The following is a 22632-nucleotide window of genomic DNA, read 5'->3' as shown; positions in this document are numbered from 1 at the left end:
TACTTTCCTGTGACTTTTAATTGTTCCTCTGCAAATTTCTTTGAAAAGTTTGAATTAAATCATGTAAAATAATATGTTATACAAGCTGCAATGCTTCAAGTCCTTGTCCTTGTGTTGTAACACAGTAATTATACAGTACCTGTCTGGGCTCATTGCTGCCCATGAAGAAGGAATGTCCCACGAGGCCTTCAGGTAGACCCCCGCTGCTGCACACGCCACCGCTGCGGTCCGACGTCTGCCCGCAGGAGTCGCAGATCACCGTGCGGCTCCGCAGGTTGTACTCATTCTCCCCGCCGCTGGTGCTGTGAGCTCCCTGCAGGGGGAGACACACAACAGGGTGAGTTAACTCAACGCTGGAGATGAGGCGAGAGAGGCGTGTTGTTCCTGATGTTTAATGAATGAGCTTCTCAGATTTACTGGATGTTTTAATGCGTTTCTCCAACAGGAGAGGAATTCTTACCATGTCGTCATCTTCCTCATCTTCACGGAAGAGGGTGCGGGTCACTTTCCTCATGGCCATTTCCTGGTGGTGAGGTAAATAATTGAGTTACTGCAGTTAAAGGAACAGAAATGTGTGATGGAGGTGAAGTGAGGTCCGAACCTCTCCATTGGCGCTGATGAGGCTGGTCTGCAGGAGGTCGCCGGTGCCCCAAGAGTTCTGGGTCTTCCACAACAGGTCAGTGGGAGGGTTGTGGCTTCCGCCGCCAGATGCAGCCCAGATCTGAAGAGGTCAGAGGTCAGAGGGATCATGTACTCAACCAGGAACTGTCAGACTGCTCCTGACACACAGGAAGAAGCCCAGTGAACTTTCATGCATGTTTACAGACAAACGATACTTACAGTCACGGCTCCTCCAGCCTTCAGGGTGAACTTGGGGGGAAACTTGTAGGCGATCGGGGTGCTGCTCCCGACTTGTCTCTTCACCTGCCAGTTGCCAAGTGGCTGATCCTGCGTGAGACACATGGAAACAGAGCATTTTATTTTAGTCAATAAATAATTATTCAAAGGCGAGAGGAAACAACAGAAAGGCAACGAAGCATCAAACAGAAAACTAGAAAGTCAGTAAAGTGGATAAACTCCACCAAGTCCCCTTTAGGGAACATTTAAATTCTCTAGATCCAGATTTTCATTTGGATCTACACCAAATTGCATAAATAACCATGAGAGTCACATTAAGAAATGTTAATTAAAGATGTTGTTAATAACAGAAACTCTATGGACTGTTTGTCAGTCTGAGGCGAGTATTATGTCATTATCACTTTGTGAGGAGCAGTTTCAGTTGAAGCAGGTTGAGAGAGTTTGAAGACAGATGATGGATGGACTCAGGTACCTCGTCGGCCTTGTTGCCGAGACGGATGAACTTGCCCTCCAGGTCGACCTCGTCCACAGTGATGCGCCCGCTGGCTGAGGCGTGCTGACTGAGGCGAGTCTTGGTCACAGCGCCGCCCGCCATGCTGGACGTCTCGCTGTCGTTGTCGTTGAGGCGGCGCTTCTTGGAACTGGCTGCACCGGAGGAGTTGCGGCTGCTGGAAGCGGTGGTGGCCGACTGCAGCAGGCGGCTGGTGTGGCTGTGGCCTGAGCCAGAGGTTCGTGCGATCGAGACCTTGACGGTTGGAGGGCTGGGAGACAGACGCAGCCTGGGGAGGGATGGAGGAAGAGGTTTAGAACATAGATACAGACCGAGGTCACCGCGTTTGGTCTGTACCACGTTTCACACCTGTTATTCTGATTCAGACTAAACGTAAAAGTCTGAAGCTCCAAATCAAACAAGGCAGGTGTGAAATCCTCCTACAACCTGTCAACAGCTTTAATACGATCCCTATTGACTTTTCTGTACCTGTGATTATTGCTTTCACTGAGGCTGTGTCTTGTTCACTGTCAGTTGTTATTGTCAGATATTTATTGTGTATTTTATGTGTTCATTGAGAGGACAGGTCCGGAGTGAAAGGGGGAAGGAGACGAGAAGACAAGCAGCCTCCCCACGTCAGGCACCTGCTTAACCAGGTAAACTACCAGGTGGACGTGATGTCAATTTGTTTCTACTAAACTGTCCATTATTGAGGTTTCAGAAACACTTTATACTGTCGTTAATTCCAGGAAAGATCATTCTAAAGATCTTGATATATTTAAAAACAGCCACTGACACAACACACTGACACAAGCAGAAGAAACTCAGCATATCTGCACGTGGACCGTCCAGGACGTGGGCCGGTGAATCTCACCTCTCCTCCTCTCCCTCCAGCAGCTTCCTGTACGCACTGATCTCCATGTCCAGGGCCAGTTTGATGTCCAGCAGCTCCTGGTAATCGTCCAGCTGCAGCTGCATGCGGGCTCGGATTTCAGCCATCTCGCGCTCTTTATCCTCCATGCGCCGCCTCATCAGGTCCCGCTCCCGCGTCATAGCCTCCTCCAGCTCGCGCACCTTGGCCTCGCTGGCCGACAGCTGATGTGGAGAGAACGCACAGAGGTGGGTTAGTTAAGCAGCCTGTTACAACACAAACAGGAGTCGATGTGTGTAGGTGAAGGTCAATGTTAGATCAATAATGCTTAGAGCAGTGTTTTGGAACGTTCTTGGCCACGTCAGGTACCTGTTTCTGCAGCAGGCTGAACTGTCCTGACATGCTCTCCAGGCGAACACGCGTGTGCTGCAGCTCTTCGTGGGCGGCTCCCACCATGTTGCTGTTGCTGTTAGCGGACAGACGGGCGTTCTCCAGCTGAGGGACACAGAGACGCACAGTCAGCTAATAGCAGAGGTTCACTGCTCTGAACTCCTTCCTAGAATCCTTTTTATTAATGTAACGGAGTCGCAATCGGCAATTCCCAAAGTATTTTCCTCAAATGGTCAATTAAGAAAATAAAGATTGGTTTAGATTTAGCTTCTTTCACACAAAAAGAAAAATCCAATGTCAAAAAGAGCTGTTGTGTTTATCCAGATTCCTCATTAAGTTCCCCAGTGGACAGTGGTTCAATGAAATTAATTTTCCTCCTGAATTTAGATCAATAAGCAGATAAACGCAACTCGGATTCTTTTATTAGGGTGTAAATAAGTAATGTGCTTAATCGGATTAACTATTTAATAAGAAAAACCCACAACTACAAAGAATACTGAGCCTCTGCTTCGCCTCTAGGTGGCGACAGAGCTCCAGCAGCATCCAGACCCACCTTGGACAGGTAGGTCTTCTCCAGCTCCTCCTTGTAGATGCGGACCTGATCCTCGTGCTGGGCTCGCAGCTCAGTCAGGGCCTCGGCCAGCTTGCTCTCGAAATCCAGCCGCCCGCCGTCAATCTCCACCATGCGAGTCTCCATGCGACGCTTGGATTCACGTAACTCCTGTAGAGAAAAGGAAGAAGCGACATTAGATGCTGGAAAACACATTTAAATGCATGTTAGTGATGTTTGGTTTCTTGGTTTACAACAACTGATTTGTCCTTTTATCCTTTTATTAAACCACAGATGTGATTTATACTGATGTTTGGTTTATTTTATTTGGGTACGAAAGACAATTTTAAAGAATTCACCAGTAAAAACTTGTTATGGTTGATGAACGTAATTGCAGTAATTACTTGTCTAGAGATTTTATTTAAATCCACGGACCTGTGACCTGTAAACTACGTCTAATCTATTTGGAAAACAAAACACACATGTTCCCAGTGCAACTGGGACATGACCACAAATTAAAAAAATGTGACTATGAAGCTACTTTTACTGTGTTTTATAATATTTATGTTAAAATACAGCTAATATGCAATGAAGTGGAGATGAGAAGCAAAGAAATTGGGTCTGCCGAGACGAATCTGAAGGGGGTAAAGCAAAACAAGTAGGTGGTTGGAAGCGAATCAATATCCTGTGGAAGATGGAAAGTAGGACAGATGACTGAGACGGTGGAATAAGAATAGAAGGGTGGAGGTGAAGAGTAGGAACCTCGTTGTAGATGTTCTTCTGGAACTCCATCTCCTCCTTCAGGGTCTGCAGGCGGTTCTCGGCGTCCACTCTCCTCAACATCTCGTCCTGCAGTTGCCTCTTGGCATCGGCCAAGTTTCCGTCCAACTGGGAGGGAGGAGAGGAAGGAGAGATGAGAGAAATGTTCCAAAAATCTAACGCAGCCCAAGGTGAAATCTGTGCAGCAGTGATCGAGTCATGAACTGTGTTTTTCAAGGCAAAACCTGCAGTTCCTACGTGTGACCAGTAGATGGAGGAAGGCCACAACTCTATTTGCATGTGTCCTGGAGTGCAGTTCATTGATAAAACAAACAGAGGATTCAAACTCGTGTCCACAATGTCCTCATTCATAATCAACTGCCTGCAAGGTTCATATTAAATTGAACAGGAGGAAGAGAAAGTGTCCACACCAGGAAATCATCATCTCACATGTCACTGTGGTGATGTCCTCAAAATAAAAAAATAAGGATTGATTTTCAACTTTACATTATTACTCTCTCACAATAAATGTATTTTTTTATAAATTGAGAGGGAAATAATGTATAATGTCGAAGTAATGGTAAAATAAGTGTTAAGCAAGATAAGTTAAGAACAAGATTGACTACAACATTAGAAGGATTTGCTATAAAAATATATTGTTTCATTTTATCATAGACTGTATAAAGATGGACGATGCTTCTCCACTTCCCCCCAATGTCCAGAAATGAGCCCAAAATATCCCAGATATGAACGACCCCATCTTTCCCACTTTGGAGCCAATCGCGAGTTAGTCTTAGCTGTCAACGTTTCACAATGTGATATGTGCTTTGACGTTTAAGTCTGGACCATGTCCCATCCACTAACATGGAGGAGGCAGGGTTAATGACCTGGCTGATACTGCAGCCAGCTACCAGGTGGCAATCAAAACCAATTTGGCTTCACTTTGGGGCAGCAGCCATGACGTCCATCTTTATATACAGCCTATGGTTTTAGCCTGAATTACCCTGAGACTCGAGCTGAGCCACAACAATATGAACAAACAGGACTTTCTTTATTTTCTGAAAGACTTTCTTGTGTCATGTTTTTACCCTTGCCAGCTGGGCCTTGAGGTCCTTCACCTCCGCCTCCAGGGTCCGCTTCTCCCCCAGAGCGGTGTTGAGTGAAGCATCTTTAGAGTTGAGCAAGGCCTCCAGGTCCCTCAGTCTGGCCAGAGCCGCCTCCAGGTCCGACTCCTTCTTACTGTTCCTGTGAAGACACAAGACAATGTGGACGTTAGTTTGCTGCTTCTTCGAGGCTGTGAAGCGTCATTATCGCCTTCTGATGTATATTTCTGTCTAATCCCTGTTGGTGAGTTATAATTGTGGCCTCTCTTCCTCTTCTGGCAGTTGAGCATGTCTTTGTTTCTCATCAACATAAACTAATGAATCATTTGCTTTTGTGACTCATGTCTTTAGCAGTTTGGGAGGAAGACGATTGGGCCAGTTCGGAGCTTTGTGATCTATCACGTGGCTTCACAAACTCAAACGTTACCTCCGAGGAGGAGGTTATGTTTTCTATTGTTTCTTTGTTTGTCTGTTAGGTGGAACGATTACAGAAAAACTACTGGACTGTTTATTCTGTTTTGACTTTATTTTACTTTTCTAATTCATGCTAAGCACTTAAATGTCTCTGTGTTTAAATGGTGCTGTACATTAATAGTTTCCTTGACTTTCCTGTGTAACAATATTTATAATTAATCCACTAAAAGTAGTTTTCTGTACAACGTTTATATAACCTGCTCTATTCGCCACACACAGTTAATGTGTTTCTTTGGTAACTTTGAGTCATGTGATCAGCTCGTACTTAATGAGAACACGATGCTGAAACCTGAGCGCTGAGTAACTGTGCTGCCGTGACAGAAGCGGCGAATGACACAAGCTGCCGTTGTACAGTCCCGTGAGTGCAGCAGTTGTCCACCGTTGATGTGAACTGACCTCAGGCCAACACATCAGTGCACTGTTATGAGCATTCTGCAATGAAAAGGAGCCTATTTAGCTCCATCTCAAGGGAACCTGTGTTGAATTAAAAGAATTCACGTTTGTTGCGCATGTGCTTGTGCATGTTTGCTCCTCCTCTCCTCTAAAGTCTCCACAGGAAACAATTGCGAGTACTGGGTTGAAGTATAAAAAAATAAAAATAAAAAAAAAAACCTGGAGGCAGCCATGGAAAAATAACACACTCCCAGCAGAAGAGGAGGAGAGAGAAGGGTGGAGAGAAAGGTTGTTAGTAATATTCTTCATGCACAGCCAAGGAGGAAATGGGCTCCCCGTTATTCTATTTGGCCCTGAGGCTAGACTTCATTGTCACTAATAATGGCCATCTGCTGGAGGAGATGGCTTCCAGGCTGCTTACACAGACCTCACAGTCCTCTGGTCACCGGCAGCCGGGTGCGAAAACAGCCAGAGTCTGGACGAACGGGCAGAGTGAACGACAAACTCCCTGTAAATATTCTTATACTTAAGAGAGAGATAAAGTGGCTCAGTGAGAAACACAAAGGAGACTTTAATGACCAGAAGAAATTAAATCAAATCGAGAGCAAACATCGCGCTGATGCTTTGCAGATGTGCAATCAGGCTTTGAGAGCGTCAGCGTGGAAACTCAAGGGGAAAAAAAATAGGAAAAGAAAGAAAGAAAGTTTGAGTGGGTCCAAATTAAACAAGTATGATAAATCCACATGAAGAATAAAACTAGACATGAATACCTCACTAAAAATAATAAACTCAATCTTAATGAAAGTTATAAAGCTCAGGTTCTATTCTACAGAGCTGCTGATTCCACTTTATGGTCATTTTGGAGACTGTAGTTTGTGGTGATGTTGACTTGTATTGTGATTTACTGAGAGGTGCTTCTAATATTCAGTCTACCCTTTATTTCTATGTAGTATCTATACTAGAGCAGGACTGCAGGATCTACTGGGTTATCTAAGAAACCTGCATCTATACATTCTGTGGAAATGCAACAGTTACTTACTCCAGAGCCCATAATTGAATTTAAATGACCAGATGTTGGACCAGATGTTCGTACATTCCTATTGTCGCAGCATTGCACCAATTTGTATAAATAAACCTCACTCATAGCTCAGGCCAAACACAGTCCTCTACCATTTAGCAGCTGATTGTAAAAGTCTTGCTCAAGGGCAGATTGTCTGCCCCCATTTTTCTTTGCTCGACAAGTGGCTCTATGTTACTGTGAACACAAGAAGAAAGAAGCTCAGTTTGTCACTGAGCCGTCCACGTTTTTCTGTTTTAAAAATATCAGCTCATAAAGAGAGACAAGAATGTGAGTCTTCACGACCCAGGTGTAGTTGAGATTATAGTTATATGCAGAAAGAATGTGTCAGGAAAACAGCCCAGAACAGACAGGAACGCACGCACACGCACACACAGGTTAGCACAGCTATCCTTATCACGATATTCCATTGACTTTCATTCATTGTGGACAGTCTAACCAAAACCTAATCCTTAACATTAACCATAACCACTGGACCCTAAGCCTCATCCAGCTCTTCAAATTAATGATTTACGTTAATAGGGACGTGTCTTTTGCCCCCATAGGAAAGATAGGTCCCATTATGTGACAGCAACAGATTTGTGTGCCCACAACATGAGAGATACACACACACACACACAAACACACACACCTACAAACATTCCCTGAATTCTTGGCGCTACAAAGAACGAAGCCTACAGTAACGCAGCTCCCTGCATATGAACATGTTCAACAATCTGTCAATCTGTGTGGAGGCGGCAGATCAGCAGACAGGCAGATTAGTAACCAGGGTAAAATGAGGCATAGCTACTGCTGTAAAAACCTTTTACTGACTATTAACTCCTGGCTCCTTGAGGCGTGTGCAGCTCTGTAGGTGTGATGAAAAGAATGTTGTTGTTATAGTGGAACATTTAACCACAGTCCTGCTCATTAACACATTTTGGACTCAAATAAAAAAAAGCCAAAAAGTGCTGAAAGAGGTCTGTTAAATGAGAACGAGACAGAGAGCGACGCCGTTTTCTGTTCTATTAAACTGGGTTGTACAGTGTGAAGCCATTAGAGATATATCCCATACACACCTTTTCACTTTTGTTTAAAGCTGGAGATGAACCTCACTTGAAACCACACAGCTCTGTCTGTGTGGTTGTGCAGACTGATGAGCGCGTGCAGAGTGTGTGTAGGTGACTGCTGTGACGTTGATTAGCACTAATGGACACGGTGGATCGACTCCAGGAGCGACTTAAAGGTTAGAACAGGGTTTGATTCACTACGCTGCGAGTTTGTTTCCTCTTTATAAACAAATGTAGCGATGAACCAGAGAGAACACCTGACAACAAGATGCCACAGAGCAACAATACACTAATGAGTTAAACCACAGATCTACTACGGTTGGATTACAAACAGAAATCAGTGGATCAGTCAAATGCAAAAACATCATATAATAATATTAATAACTACTTCAGTTATCTGATATGAACGACTGGTCTGTTCTGTTCTTTAACATGTTTGCTTTGCTCCTGGCAGCTTCAGGATGCTGTTCCTGGATCTTGGCTTAAAAGAACACTCGAAAAATCCTCTCCCTCTCTTTGTGTGTGTGGGTTGTACTGGTGCATGTGTGTCGACTGCCAAATGTGTGTACCACCGTGTAGGTTAAGTGCATTTGTGTACAGAGTGCGTCTGCCTGCTTGTCTCACATCAATTTGATGTGTTGTAAAATCTGTACGCCAGCATATACAGCACGACTGTATGTCTGTGTTCTCATATATGATTTACATAATCAAATGCAGAGTGTGTGTGTGTGTGTGTGTGTGTGTGTTTTGCAGCCATTTGCTTGGGAGTACCCGTTTATATAATCCAGTTGGAATTGTATAATTACAGCGGTCCAGCGTAAATATCCTCCGACACTCTGTTTACATTCTGTTCCACTGAAGCCTCAAAGTGTCTCAGTCTGGGCTCAGGACACATGTGGAGTCACTTCAGTTATTATTCAAGAATTACACTTTTCATATAAATCATATAAATAATACACAGACGGCATGAGAGCGAATGTGATTCTGGAAAACGACGTAAAGAAGGCAGTAAAAAAAGTCAAGATAAGGGAAATCTGTTGCAAGTGAAACAAGGCAGCAGCTTCATATGCAAACTTGAGAGGGACATTTGAGCCAAAATGGCAGCACTGCACAGAAACGGAAAAAAATGCTTTTTTATTGTTGTTTGACTGTAAACCACACGTCCCGACCTTCTTTCTTTCTAAACGCAAATGTCTGCTCTCTTGGAGAAAACACATGAAAAGTTAAATCATTCCATCAGCTACAATATCAAAGCTTTACGAGGCTTTAAATCAGTTACAGAGCAAAGTAAAGTGACGATTTTCAAAGCACAAAGAGAAAATGGGAGCTATTGGACAGAGACAGAGTGAGATGGGGGAGAGGAGGGCCGTCTAGTGAAGGAGGGGGTGAGATGGAAATGCAAAAAGAAAGAGACAAAAAGGTGAAGAGAAAGAGGGAGAATAATGGAGACGAGAAATGTGAGGAGGAGGAGGAGGAGGAGGAATGTGTTGGCTCGGCTCCCAGCCTCAAGGATGACTCACAGCTATCTTTGTCCAGCCCAGTAACGAGAAACGAACCCCGCCTCGAGGAGTGAAAGAGAGAAAAAAGCCCACTCGCAAGCCCCCCCCCTGTTTTGCTATGCCGTTGCCACGGCAACCCGGGCCTTGTCATCAGACCTGCTAGGATGCCATTTCCACCGCACTGTGGACGCAGTGGAATAAAAAAGACGGAGAGATTTCTCTGTGGATAATTTTGAAATATCTCAAGATGGAGAGGATGTCGGGTTTTTTTCCTACTCGCCTGGAGGAGGTTCTGAACTAAACGACTGCAGCCACACGCAGACAACACTGGGCTTCACGAGAGGCCGGAACCAAAACAAAATCATCATTTAGCAAAATAAGTTCATTTATTTAAGAGCCGACTAACGTTTAAATGCTGAAAGTAAGAAGAAGAATCTCGATTTTTACTTATATTCTGCTCATATTCAGGTTCATGATTCGAATTAGGGTATCACTTTAAAAAGTTTACTAATGTTCAGAAAACACATCACTCTCCTCTATCGCTGCAGCTCCTCTTTTCAGCCTCTGTCAGAAAACACTTGGTTTTCGTTCCTGTCTCTTTAAGCCCCCCCCCCTTCCTGATGCAGCCCAGTCTGCTCTGATTGGTCAGTTGGCCCACACTGTTGTGATTGATCAACCACTTCCAGAGCATGTAGTAAATGTCGGCCTCCACTCTCGCCCTACCTGGCTTTGTTGTGGGGGGGGCGTGTCAGACTAGCAGCTAGTGGCGCAATATTTAAATGTGGGTCATGGTGTGAGTGACGAGGTGTGTCAGGATCTTCAGCAGCAGGATTCTCTTTGGGTGAGAGAGGAGCTACCGTTGCTGCAGACTTTGGACCTGTTAATGTCGCAGATCTTTTTACATTCACAATAAAAGACATTAGAGGAAAGAGAAACTGAAAAAAGCATCAGATGTCTCCTTTAAGATTTAATAGCAGCAATAATTCCAGAAGTTGTGTGCAGAAATATGTTTCCAGGTTATTTACCAGATTTTCAAACACAAGACACGAGTCTCTGCAGCTTCATTGTGTGATCTTTGCACTGATGGAGCTGCCAGATGTGTCCAACCTTCTTTACAAATCCCTTTTAGCTCCTGAGGGTCAACATGCTCTAATCTAACAGGCTGTGCTCCGCTCACTCGATGGCTCCTAATAATGTGAGGACATATTATTGGCTGCAATTGATCATGTTTAAAAAAAGGTTATTTCTCCCAGGAGGAGATGAAACACGTCCTCATTACCTATCCAGCCACAGTGACTCTAAATTATTCACAGACTGTCAACACGAAATATTATTTATCTAAAGCCATCTTCAGACTGAACTGAAAAAGTCCAGAAAATTGGGTTTGGACATTTTCAAGAGTTTGCCTTTCATTTACATCGTAATTTCATTTGAACGTCTACAGGTAAAACGTTGATATTTTCACATAATTTGAACGAACTGAGCTGATCCACAAACGAGCCGTTCTCGTTCTCACTGAAAGTTCACCAACATGTTCCTATTTGTGGCAGAAGCTGCGAGGGACTGAGGCTCCTGGGAGCTGCCCACTACAGCTGCAGTCTGGTGCTGTTTACACCAGAGCAGCTCCCCTGCAGCAGTGGGGGGGGGGGGGTCAACACTGTGCACATCTGCTGAAGTTGTGGAGAAAAAGAACGAGACAACCGCCCCACCCGGGAAACTGAGGGTTTCCCTGCCAGCGTGTTTAAAAAAATAAAAATAAAATCACAGACTCTCTGAAGTGAGTTGCTATGGTTACCAACAACTCAACACCTCGTTTGTTTCCTGTAGTTCTACACAAAGAGTTCCTCTGACATGAAGTACAAGTGTTCAATGATCCATATGGTATGTTACATAAATATACACACGCACACACGATCTGGCAAGCATATGTGGGCACATGTCGGGGGGGTTTCCCCAATGACTCACTAAGGAGTGGAAAAATAGGTGTTTCGGCCAAATTCCATATAGATCATTTAAAATGTTCCCTTTTCCGATTATAGGATTATAGCCCAACTTCCATCTTTCCATTTCCACTACGTTCAGTTTAAACACTCACAAAGCAGCTTCATGTGAAGAACACTGCAGGGAAACGGTGACTAAGAGGAATAACAGGGTTTGAGTAAACAAACACAGGGAACCAGCGCTGGAACAAGGAGTACAGTACAATACTGTGTAGAAGGGATATTACAATAAAACATATGGCAATCATCTAATTATCATTTATTCTAACTATTATTTTATTTGTCTATGTTTTTAAGAAAAGTAAATTGAGACGTCTTCAGATTTATTGTCTAGTAGCCAAAACCAAACACTCCAAGTAAAATACATTTTCAGATCAGACCAGTATCTTTTGATATTCTTGTTACAACTGTGCAAATAAAATGGAACAATAAATTCAATTTTGAAATAATGACTTTTTTTAAGGAGAAGGAAAAAAGAGGAATCTATAAATTTTATAAAGTTTCATTTAGATTAATTACATCCTTGTTTTCATCCCTGTCCATTGCTTTGTTTGTTAGTTGGGGCTAATGAATAAACTCATCAAATTTGGTTGCAGATTCAGGAATTTTATTAATTACTTTCTTGAACATTGAGAGATATGATAATGCATATTTGGGGGCCTGATTTCTATATAATAATGATAATCATTTAATTCAAACAGCACTTTTCAAGCAAATAAGCACAAAGTGTATTCCAAGGTCAAAACATATTCAACATTTAAAGATTACAAAAGGTAACAACGAGATTTAAAAGTAGCAACAGAGTCTAACAATCTAATCTGATCAAATAATCTGTGGAAGGCTGTTCCAAAGTGGAGGAGCCAGAACTTCAAAGGCTCCGTCAACTTTAGTCTTTGACCTGGACGAGGACGGGCAGAACTAAGGAGCCCGATGGGTCCGTGAGTGAGTCAGGGGCTCTGTTATTCATTTAAAGCCCTGTAAGTGATTACAAGTTTTTTTTAAGCTAATTCTAAAAGTTAGTGCAGTTTTAATGGGTTTAAGAGGAACTGTTGGGCCTTGAGAAGATGTATGGACTGTAAAACTCCATGAGGCCTGCTAGCTCACATCAACTCTGATTTTCCAAATGTGTTGTGCAACTCCGACGCAGATATGCAGCAAAGTAAACATAACAGGCTGGCACATGAACATTTCCTGTGTCTCTACTGGAATGAAGAACACATCAAGGATTGTGTGTGTGTGTGTGAAAAATCATCAGAAACCAACAACAGCGCAGCCTTTGCCAGAGGCCACCCATGCTCATCCACATGTGGCAGATGGGAACAGAGTTCTCAGTGTTTCCAGTTTCAAAGCAGAGCAAATGTCGAGCGGCGCTGATGAGCTGATGAGACGGCTACAAAGGGGGCGGGGGAGCCGGAGAGAGACAGACAGAGAGAGACAGAGAGAGACAGGACGGGCAGTGTTCATCTGCTCATGGTTTTGTTTAAGCTGTCACCAAAACAAACTGTGTTGACTGAAAAGAATTAGATGTCCTCTCTCTTTGTCCCATTCAAGCCTTGAAAAAAAAATGTACATTCGATAAAACTGTTCCTCAAACAGTGTCAGGCGGAAGGTAGAGAAACAAAGCATGGTGCCGCTCCCGCTTGTAAGTGTGTGTGTGTGTGTGTGTGTGTGTGTGTGTGTGTGTGTGTGTGTGTGTGTGTGTGTATATATGAAACACCCCTTGTTCCTCCCTGCATGATTAGTTGATGATTCATCAGGGGGTGAGTCAGATGCTGGTTGAGCCACTTTTCACTGGTAGTAAATTTGATTATCTGAAAAGATAAAAGGCCGCTTTGCCTTTTCACTTTTCACAGTGTCGTTAAATAAACCTGAAATCGGCAAGTTAAACAATGTTAGTGACGAATCCAGATAACAACTGTTCTCGTTAACGGTTGCCATGCCGACTACAAACTCTCAGTTGATCCGAACAAAAGCAAACTTCATCAGCCCACATCTTCCCATTTCCGTTCCTTAGGTTTTCTCATGTGACCAAATGTGACCATGTGTAATATGTGTTTAAAAAGTATTTCTACTTATCTTCTTAATGCATCTTTGCATCATTTTATAACTGGTTCAACTGCAGAGCCTCGACACTTTGACTGTGCAGGAACATCTTGCTCTGCCAGTAACAAGTGTTGCTCTGCTCAAGCGTCATATTTGATTGTGAACTGGTAATACACATTTTTCTCTCACAATTTGTATCAGAAGGTTTAATTCTCATTTGTATTAATAAGAAAACTCCCTGATGTTTTCTCCACCTTCACTAACGTCCATTCAACAACAACAACAACACTGAGACAAGCTGTTCTTTCCAGCAGAGCTAAAATAAAATACTCTGCAAAACGTCTGCTAACGTTAGATTTGAGCTACAGAAAATCTTTTTTTCGAGAGTTTCTGAGGATGTGACGACTTCTGGTCAACATTTGTTGCCTTACGCTACCCTACAAGGAATAAAAAAGGGATTTGCTGCCTGGAGAATAACCAAATTGTGGTTGTGGGACGAGCCTCAGCATCGAGCGCTCTCACGCGAGGCAAGAAAAAAAATGGACTGGCATTGAAAAACAGGCAGGAAACACAGGGGAGCTCGGTGGGGAGTGTGCAGCAGATCTGACAAGAGGAAGAAAACACCACAGGTCCAGAGCAGAAGTTATTTTCTGCATCTGGACGTCGCACACGGTGCCGCCTGAGCTGTAAAACACTGAAAATTACGCTTAATCATCTATCCCGAGCTTTCCTGTCATTGTCTTCACTCGGCACTGTTCCCTGTGGCAAACAGACCACACCCACCTGGCAACTCGTTAAACAAACACAAAACATGCAAAGTATTTTTCAAATTCTTGCTGGGCCAGAAGCGTGTGAGCCAGTGTGCGGAAAAAGTGTGTGTGTGTGTGTATGCGGAAATATAAACTATATTCAGGTGTGTGTATCAAACGCATTTCAAAAACAGGAAAGTGGCAGCGTATAAAATATATAGATTTATGAAGAAGGGTAGAGCTCAAACCCCTCATTTAAATCTGCTTTTTAAATTTGCCTGATTTGTGTCATCGAGATCCATGAACTACTCTTTACTCTTTTTTAGAAATGCCCTGTATCTTACATTGTTAAAGAAAGAGAGAAACAAATCCTGGATCCACCCACTGATCCAAATCTGCACCAACATTTTACGAGCCATACCACATCCTTCCACCAGGTTTTGTGGTAAACCATCCAGTAGTTTCTTGAGTAATCTCGCTCAGAAACAAACTGTCCGCCACATTTAAATCTGCTAGATCTAGAATTGGATCTTCAGCGAATTAAACACACTCTTAGATATCTGTCCCCTAAATGTGCCTGATGTTTTAAATCAAGATCCACGAATTATTATCTGGGAAATTGATGAAGTTAAACAAAGTTAAAGAAAATGAAAATTATTCCTGGATCTGACAAACATGGCGGTAAAAAGTTCAAATGACGCTAATGATCATCTGCAGTGTTTTTAACCATATAGCCAACAAAAGAGCACAGTACTGGAACTGGAATCACATCAAGATGTAAAAATGTTGAATCACATTTCCTCAAACATTAAGAGTTAATGCAAAACATGTGAGACGTCACAGACTGAAAATATAAAGTGTTTTCTTATTGCCCTGTATTGATGTTATAGTAGAACTGAGACAAACATCCCATTCAGCTCAAACGTATTCCAGAGTAAGTGAGCTCTGGAAACAGAACAATCGTTATGGAACGAACCGATTGTGACGGGAACGGTTAAAGTTGCAGAGCGACCACGATACCCACTTCCAAAGAAAGGGGAGGGTCTCCGAGTAGAGAGAGGGTGAGCGAGCATGAAGAGTCAGGAGAGAGAGAGAGAAAGAGAGCCACCATCTTAAAGTGATTTAGCCCGTTCATCAGGGGTTTGGCCGCTGCTGAAGGCTCTATGGAAACTGTAACACTATAAACTACACTCCAACACACACACACACACACACACGCACACGCTCCCGCTCCCGCCAAAACCTCTGCTTGGTACCGAGCTCTGCTGAAGTCCAACATCAGCTCTCTCATTATTCGTTCACCACTGAATCCAGCACACACACACACACACACACACACACACACAACTCCATCCAGCACATTTTTACAAGCAACATCTGTTTTCCATCGTTGAGATTTCTGTTCAACACTGAGGAGAACAAATAGTCACCGGACCCGTCAGCCACACGCTCTCAACAGGCATTGTCCAAATGAAGTCTGAACAAAAGGGTCGAAGCATTTAGATAAAAACTCTACAGTTACTCTAGTGCTGCTGTGATAAAATCTCTCCATCAAACAATCCTACACAGACATCAGAGTTTGTGTTTGCAGATATGCAAACTTTAAATTTTACAGAATAAAAAATGCTTTAAGTTAATTTTCCTAATTCAAGTTCTTGTTGGGCCTTGGTGCAGATATGTCTAGTTTTTTTTAGATATCAAATGTTTTACTCCCTAATATTTTTGTCAGGCTCTGATCTGGCTCTATCCTTTAAGCTAGTAAGTAAAAAAAAAGAATTCAGTAAAATAAAATAATCAGTTCTATAAACCAATTCACCACCTGGAAACTATTTTATAAAAAAAAAAAAAAAAACTCTTCTATAAATTCTATAAATACTCTTATCACAAAGCGCTAGACTGGATTTTTTATATTATTTAACGTTTTATGAATGATTTAATTTTACATCACTGCTGGAAAACACAAAAAAAAAAAAAAAAAAACCTCTCTCAACTCTTCTCTCCCCTCGCATGACTCAAAGTGACAGACAATTGTCTGCTGTCACATGATACAAGCTGAGATCAGCATAGGGGAGCAGGGTTTCTCCCCGAGGCGGCGAGCAGAACAGAGGACGTGATCAAACAGCCTGAGAGGAGCTGTACAGTAATAATGACATCAGCTGTGGACGCTGATCTTCTGCCTGGAGCACGGGCCGTGACGCCGAGCTTCAATTTCACCCATGAAATATTAACCTCCTTTAAAATACATGGAGCTCGTTGACTTTCGCCAAATTCAAACTTTTGCTCCACATTTACACCCCAGACTGCGCTAATGACAAATTATGGAAGATTACTGGGGCCAGGTTTAAGGAAAAAACATTTTTTTTAATACATTTTGCAATTCAAGGGTTAGGGGTAAAAATGTTGAGAATAAAGTCAAACAAAAATCTGAGGAGAAGAAGTCTTTTTATTTTCGCATTTGGAGAATAAAGTAAAGATTTAGGTCAAACATTTAAAAATATATCGATTACGGAGGTTAGCACATGTGACTTCCTCTTCAAAATTCCCTGTGTTGGTGAAATTGTGTTTCAGAATCGGTTTTAGTCACATCTTATTTTTCTTTTAGCTGATGAACGCAGTGTGATAATCAGAATTAGGTCTTTGAAGAGATTGAGCCAAGAACCGTGTTCAGGACAAACCACGCGAGTTTGGACGAGATGGCTGCAAACTGAAATAGCTGCTAATGGACAAACGCCACGATGGCGATGTTTACACAAACACTCCGACGTGCTGCAGCTCGTCTTGCTTTCACTCACTTGATACGATGGATGAGAGGAGTTCACTTGATTCTCAACACATCAACTTTATTCTAAAAATGAAAAAGGGAAGAATTCTTCCTCCTTTCTTTTCTTATGCGTTGCCTCAATACATATTAAATAATGAAGGAAGTAATCAGACTTAAATAAATGTGTTAAAATAAATGTGTGTGCTCCAGAGGCGACTGTCTGCAGTGGATATTTTTATCCATCTGTGAAACAACCAACACAGAATCACAGCAACACGGCGAGCTTCATTTTTCATCCCACTAATTACACTGAGCTAATAACAGCTCGTTAAAGTCATTCATTCTGTACAAACCTCACATGATCAGTCTGAGAGATGTCAGGAGGACGATGCTCCAGTTTTATCTGATGTGACGAAGGAAAACTTTTTTTCTAAGTATAAATCATGTATTATTGCTTCAAACCTATTTCTTATTCTTTATAATGATAATGTCGCTGTGGCAGAGTCAGTCTGAGATTCTGAAGTAAAGCTACTTCCTCCACTTTCCAAGTAGTTAAAGGTATTTTCAAAGTATAATGATGCACTTGACTATAGCGGAATAAAGCTTCAGTTTAAAAGAGAAGGGATTTAAAGACCGAACTGCTCGATCAGAAGAGGAATACAGTCTTGTTCTTTTCCATATTAGGAAGAGACTCTGAACACAAACATTTAATCTCAACAAACCCGACGTGAGCAGCTTGGATTTCTCCTGTTTATCCATAACATGGTCCAAAGATAGCTCGGATGTATACTGCTGTTACCGTAGAGACGTTTAAAATGTCCCTGCAGTTTAAATATAGGAACTTTACTCACTGAAACGTATGACTCATATTAAACCACTTCACGTGACGTCTGCGGCTACCACTCCATACCGCTCTTTGTCTTTTACTTCCCCTTTTTTCTCCTCGATACAGGTTTGGCTAATATTACAAATTCTGTTTATCACACTGTATGTGTTGCTTAGTGTATGACGTCTTTTGAAAGGATTTCTGCATTTTCTCTGATGTCAAATGACTCTGCAGGAGACTCCAGCTCACAAAAAACAAAAAGCCTTTCTAGCGAATTTACCTGAATTAAAATAACCTGTATACCTGCGAATTTTGGTGATTAAGACGTTATTAAACCATTATGACAAAGAAATGTGATCGGGGCTTAATAATTTACAGCGTCAACATAAACTTTAAGATAAATTACTATTAAAAAAACACAAATATAAAGATTCTATTCAAGTTTTCGTGAAGTCTTTTGAAAGGCTCATATCTAACATTTGCCATAAATACTAGAAGATAAGTGGTGCAAGAGAATATTCCCACTGAAGGAAATGGGGGTGTATAAAATGATAAGAGCATTTCCTGCTGTGCTCCTTGATAGCAGTGCCCTGGCCCCAACGTGACTATTCAGCCCTTGAATACAACACATGAGCATGTACAGTACATCAGTCCATCCCTAAATCTTTTAATTATATTGAGTTTAACGCTGCAGCTGCACTTCAACAAGTTCGGCCACGTTTTGGCTACAGCAGCGATTATTCTTTTAAAACATTGTCTGTTGTATATATACCAAAAAAATGTCTGAGTGCTTCGTCCACCTGGTGCCACGCCCTAAACCACACGGTGCAGAGGACGGGCGTGGCAGAGCGAGCCGAGCTAAATCCACGATTTCATGCGTTCAAAGCAGATTTGATCAGGGAGAGGCCTCGGCTGTTTACTCTGCAGCAACTCAAGAACAGTCCCACCCTTATCAGCCAAACTCAAAGAGAGCAGATCAGAGTTGAGTATTTCATACCCACAGAAATGGAGTTCGCTTTTCATTTTAGACACTTTGGACAGTGAGTGTGAAGACATACACATGCCACAAATAATAATAGTTTGTTTATAAGCATGATTACGATCATGAAACCTGATGGAAGGATGTGAAGTGCTGAAGTGCTTGGTGCTGCCCCTCGGTGCTGAGGGAAACTTGCTTTAACTTAATTATGAGATAAGGTGTTTTTCAACATTTTCACAATTCTCCCAGGGAATAATTCATGGATTTTGAGGCGATGGCATGCGAGACTCATTCTAGTTTACATACGTATTTGTAGTGAGTTGGATGCAAGTCTCGCCACTCCTCTGTCTGGGTGGAGCATTCGAAGAACAAGTCCAGCCAGTGACACTGAGGAGCCAGTTCCTCCACATAGGCTAACGTTTCATAGCTAGCAGCAAAACTGGAGGTTAGATCGGGCACGAGGTGCCAAACAAGTGCAGTATGGAAACATCGTGTAGCTCCAGGACTCATGTTTAGTCTTTCTAAGCATTTTTGCTTCCTCAACTTACATACCTGGCTTCACTCGTCATTTTACAACACCACATTCCGCCCTCTGCCAAATTATGTGGAATCTCTTTTCCACGGTTTTAAATTATTAACGAGTCAGACAGTGGCGTCAGGAGACACGGCCCAACAGTTTGCCTCGGGAGGGAGAGCATGTGTTTGTTGGAATAGTTGTGCATACAAAGACGGGTCTGTGAGAATTCGCCGCGTCGTGCCTCTGGGCGAAACAGGTGTGTCCAGTCAACTGCTCTGAGCTGAGGGCTCCACCTGTTCCTGTGTGTTCCGTCAAACTCGGGGACGTCAAACAAAGAAAATCAACATATTGTGAGACACAGCGCTCCAGTGTTTACTGTGTCTGTTACCATCTGAAGCTCAGTGCGCAGTCCAGAGAATCCCTTCAGTGTGTATTAATAAACCTCACTTCCCGTTACAGTGAGTCCACAGTCAGCCCATTCCAGAGGCCTTGAGAAGAAAAACCTCTGAGTCACCACCCCCGTCGTTCCAACCAAGACTCCCAGAGATCCATGGCAACCAAACAACAAACAGGCCGGCTAAAGTCTAACCGATAAAGCCGGCCCAGGCTGGACTCTGATTTTCTTTCCACCACACGTGCGTCATTACGATCTACTTCCTAGGAAACTACTGCGGGAGCCTTTCTCTACTCCTGCAGTTGAAGAAACAGAAGGAGCACAGTGACATGGAGGATATTATGGAGATTAAAGATAAATAAGTGATAAAACGTTTCTCTCAACACACACTGGCCTTTATCCGGAGAACACAACAGAGTAAACATCCTCACCCACCTACAGTGCGTGTGATCAAATTTACAAACCGTGGATTGATGACCACCACTGACGCCACAATGAAGGTCGACAGCCTTATAGGCAGCTGCAGAATATAAATGAGCCACATTAAGGACACATTTCCTGCAGAGCTCAATATCTTAAATGTATATTTATATGAGCAGCAGGCATGAGCCACTCCCACTGAGTTATGTACATTCACTCAACATGTTTAACAGTCCTGAGTCAACAATGTCAATCTTAGAGAAAAGAACACAACAGCACTAAAACCGATCCTGTGTGCAGTCAGTGAACACACACACTGTTTCAACAATCAAAGTTTTTGAAACCTGAGTGTTTAATGTGTCTTTTTTCTTTATTCTGTTGCTTCTCCTCTCTTTTAAAAAAAAGAGAATCTGCTAAAAGGGAAACTGTGAATACAAGTGAACGCAGTAGAGGAGAAAACGACTTCTCTCACCCGAGGGAAACTTTGCCAGGACGGTCATAAATTCCTCCGCAGCCACTACAGGCTGACGTTCACGTGTGTATCTGGAGTTACAGCCGAGGATAAAACACAGATTTTTGGTTTCCTTGGAAATTACTGTGGGAGCTGTCGCTGCTCTACTTCTCTCTGTAGCTGCTCTACTTCTCTCTGTCGCTGCATGTGAGAACGGAAAGTTTCCAGAACTTTTCCAACCCCCTGGTAAAATGTCCAAAAAATGTGAGAGTGACAAATTTCCTGTTGTTGTGAACGCGTCTGACTGGAACAATCTCTTACTGCGTTCTTCGTCTATGAAAAAAGCAAACTTTGGAAATTGTCCAGAGAATTGAGTCATATCTTAAAACTGGGATAGTGAGCCTAACAGTTTATTTTATGTCTTTATATTGATCTATACTTGTGTCAGTACTGTGTAAAATCCTCAGTTTCTTTAAGCAGCAGACTCACACGCTGTAATCAAAGACATTCTATCATTAGAGAAGTCATTTATATTTAAGGTGTATAAAAGGTGGAGTCCATTTATCTGGAGGTGTGTTATTTCTAACACCCCCGCAGGCCTGAAGTGACATAATTGCACTCGTCAAATGAATGAACCATATGAACTTTAACCAGCAGGAATGTCACCTACAGTGACTCCTCACTGCATTCCCGCTGGGAAACTAGAGTGTTGCACTGCCTCAGTCGTGCTGAACAACCACAGGTGTGAACCGCACAAAATGTATTATTACAGCGTTCAGAGACATGTTTACGTGTTGTGACTGCAGCTCCACCTTAACCACTACGACGAGGTGGTTTGGCACATTACACACAGACAAGAATGTTGAAATGCTGTTGACTCTGGAACATTTTGAACCAGGGACGCTGGAAGTCGGGGAGAGCTGAGGCTGCTGAGACAAAGTGTATGAGGGGACGTCACAGCAGCACAACCTTAAGGATTTTTGCATTAATCCGAATTGACAAGAATATTTTAGACCAGTTTATAGAACATTTTAAACTTCAACAGACAGCCGACTTTGGCTTTAATTGCTTTAAGGCCATTCAATAAATCTTTTATGAGACTTTATTATCTCACTTTTGTGTCTTAACTAACAGAGCAGTAACTACTAATTTTGTTGCATGTAATCCAATACTGCTTGATGCATAATGAGCTGTGTGTGGCTGAATCCATTTTTGTGACATCACTGTCCCTTCATGCTCCTCCTACCTGGCTTTCAGCTCCTTGTGCTCCTCCCTGATCTTGCTAAGCTCCAGCTGCAGGCGTGCTCGCTCCCTGGCCACCTGGTCCAGGGTCTTGCGGGCGTCGGCCAGCTCCGTCTCGTAGGCACCCTTCATGCCCGACAGATCACGGGTGACCAAGGACTCGGACTCTGTGATGCGCATCCGCAGCCCGGCATTTTCAGACTCCAGCGAGCGCACCTTGTCGATGTACACTGCCAGACGGTCATTGAGGTTGCACAGGTCCTCCTTCTCCTGCAGCCTGGTGATGCGGGCAGGCGAGAGGGTGCCGCTGGCACCGCGGCTGGTGCGTTTCTGGCTCGGGGTTTCCATGGCAATAATGGCTCAGCAAGAGGTGCAGAGGGGGTGAGTCACTGGCTGTGGAAGAGGAGAGCGAGAGAATCAGAGTTGATGAAAACTACAGTACAGGCCTGTCTTCCCCGGTATGATACACAAACCCACAGTCTGAGTCACATGTTACACTTTAATGGAGTTTCTATGAGGAAGTGTCTCCTTGTCTGGGCCGCACGCCTTCACTGATGAGTCTGCTCATAGTTCTGAATGAGATTCTCCAAGATCCTTTTTCCAAATCAGGAAGCACATCTATAAAACTTGATTTAATGTCTCTACTGGACTCGGAGTGCATGGAGTTAAACAGGACTGGCAGAGGTCGCCCACAAGTATGTGAACACAATTATTCTAAATGGAATGCATTGGTTTT

General features: G+C 43.0%; 1 protein-coding gene across 2 annotated transcripts in view; it reads right to left on the bottom strand.

The window, feature by feature from the left end:
* Nucleotides 1-22632, bottom strand: part of LOC117776259 (lamin-A-like) — a 31232-nt gene that overhangs the window by 2347 nt on the left and 6253 nt on the right. For both annotated transcript variants that reach the window (XM_034610049.1, XM_034610048.1), the window contains 11 exons: nucleotides 21901-22289; nucleotides 5007-5163; nucleotides 3922-4047; nucleotides 3163-3330; nucleotides 2589-2714; nucleotides 2223-2443; nucleotides 1331-1637; nucleotides 841-948; nucleotides 602-721; nucleotides 461-523; nucleotides 140-313 (listed from right to left, as the gene is read on the bottom strand). In XM_034610049.1, coding sequence (XP_034465940.1) covers nucleotides 140-313; nucleotides 461-523; nucleotides 602-721; nucleotides 841-948; nucleotides 1331-1637; nucleotides 2223-2443; nucleotides 2589-2714; nucleotides 3163-3330; nucleotides 3922-4047; nucleotides 5007-5163; nucleotides 21901-22244 — 1914 coding nt within the window. In that variant the 5' untranslated portion in view covers nucleotides 22245-22289. The remainder of the gene's footprint in view (nucleotides 1-139; nucleotides 314-460; nucleotides 524-601; nucleotides 722-840; nucleotides 949-1330; nucleotides 1638-2222; nucleotides 2444-2588; nucleotides 2715-3162; nucleotides 3331-3921; nucleotides 4048-5006; nucleotides 5164-21900; nucleotides 22290-22632) is intronic.

This window comes from Hippoglossus hippoglossus, chromosome 16 (assembly GCF_009819705.1).
Source record: "Hippoglossus hippoglossus isolate fHipHip1 chromosome 16, fHipHip1.pri, whole genome shotgun sequence".
NCBI classification, from domain to species: domain Eukaryota; kingdom Metazoa; phylum Chordata; class Actinopteri; order Pleuronectiformes; family Pleuronectidae; genus Hippoglossus; species Hippoglossus hippoglossus.
This window is presented reverse-complemented; position numbering and strand designations above follow the sequence as displayed.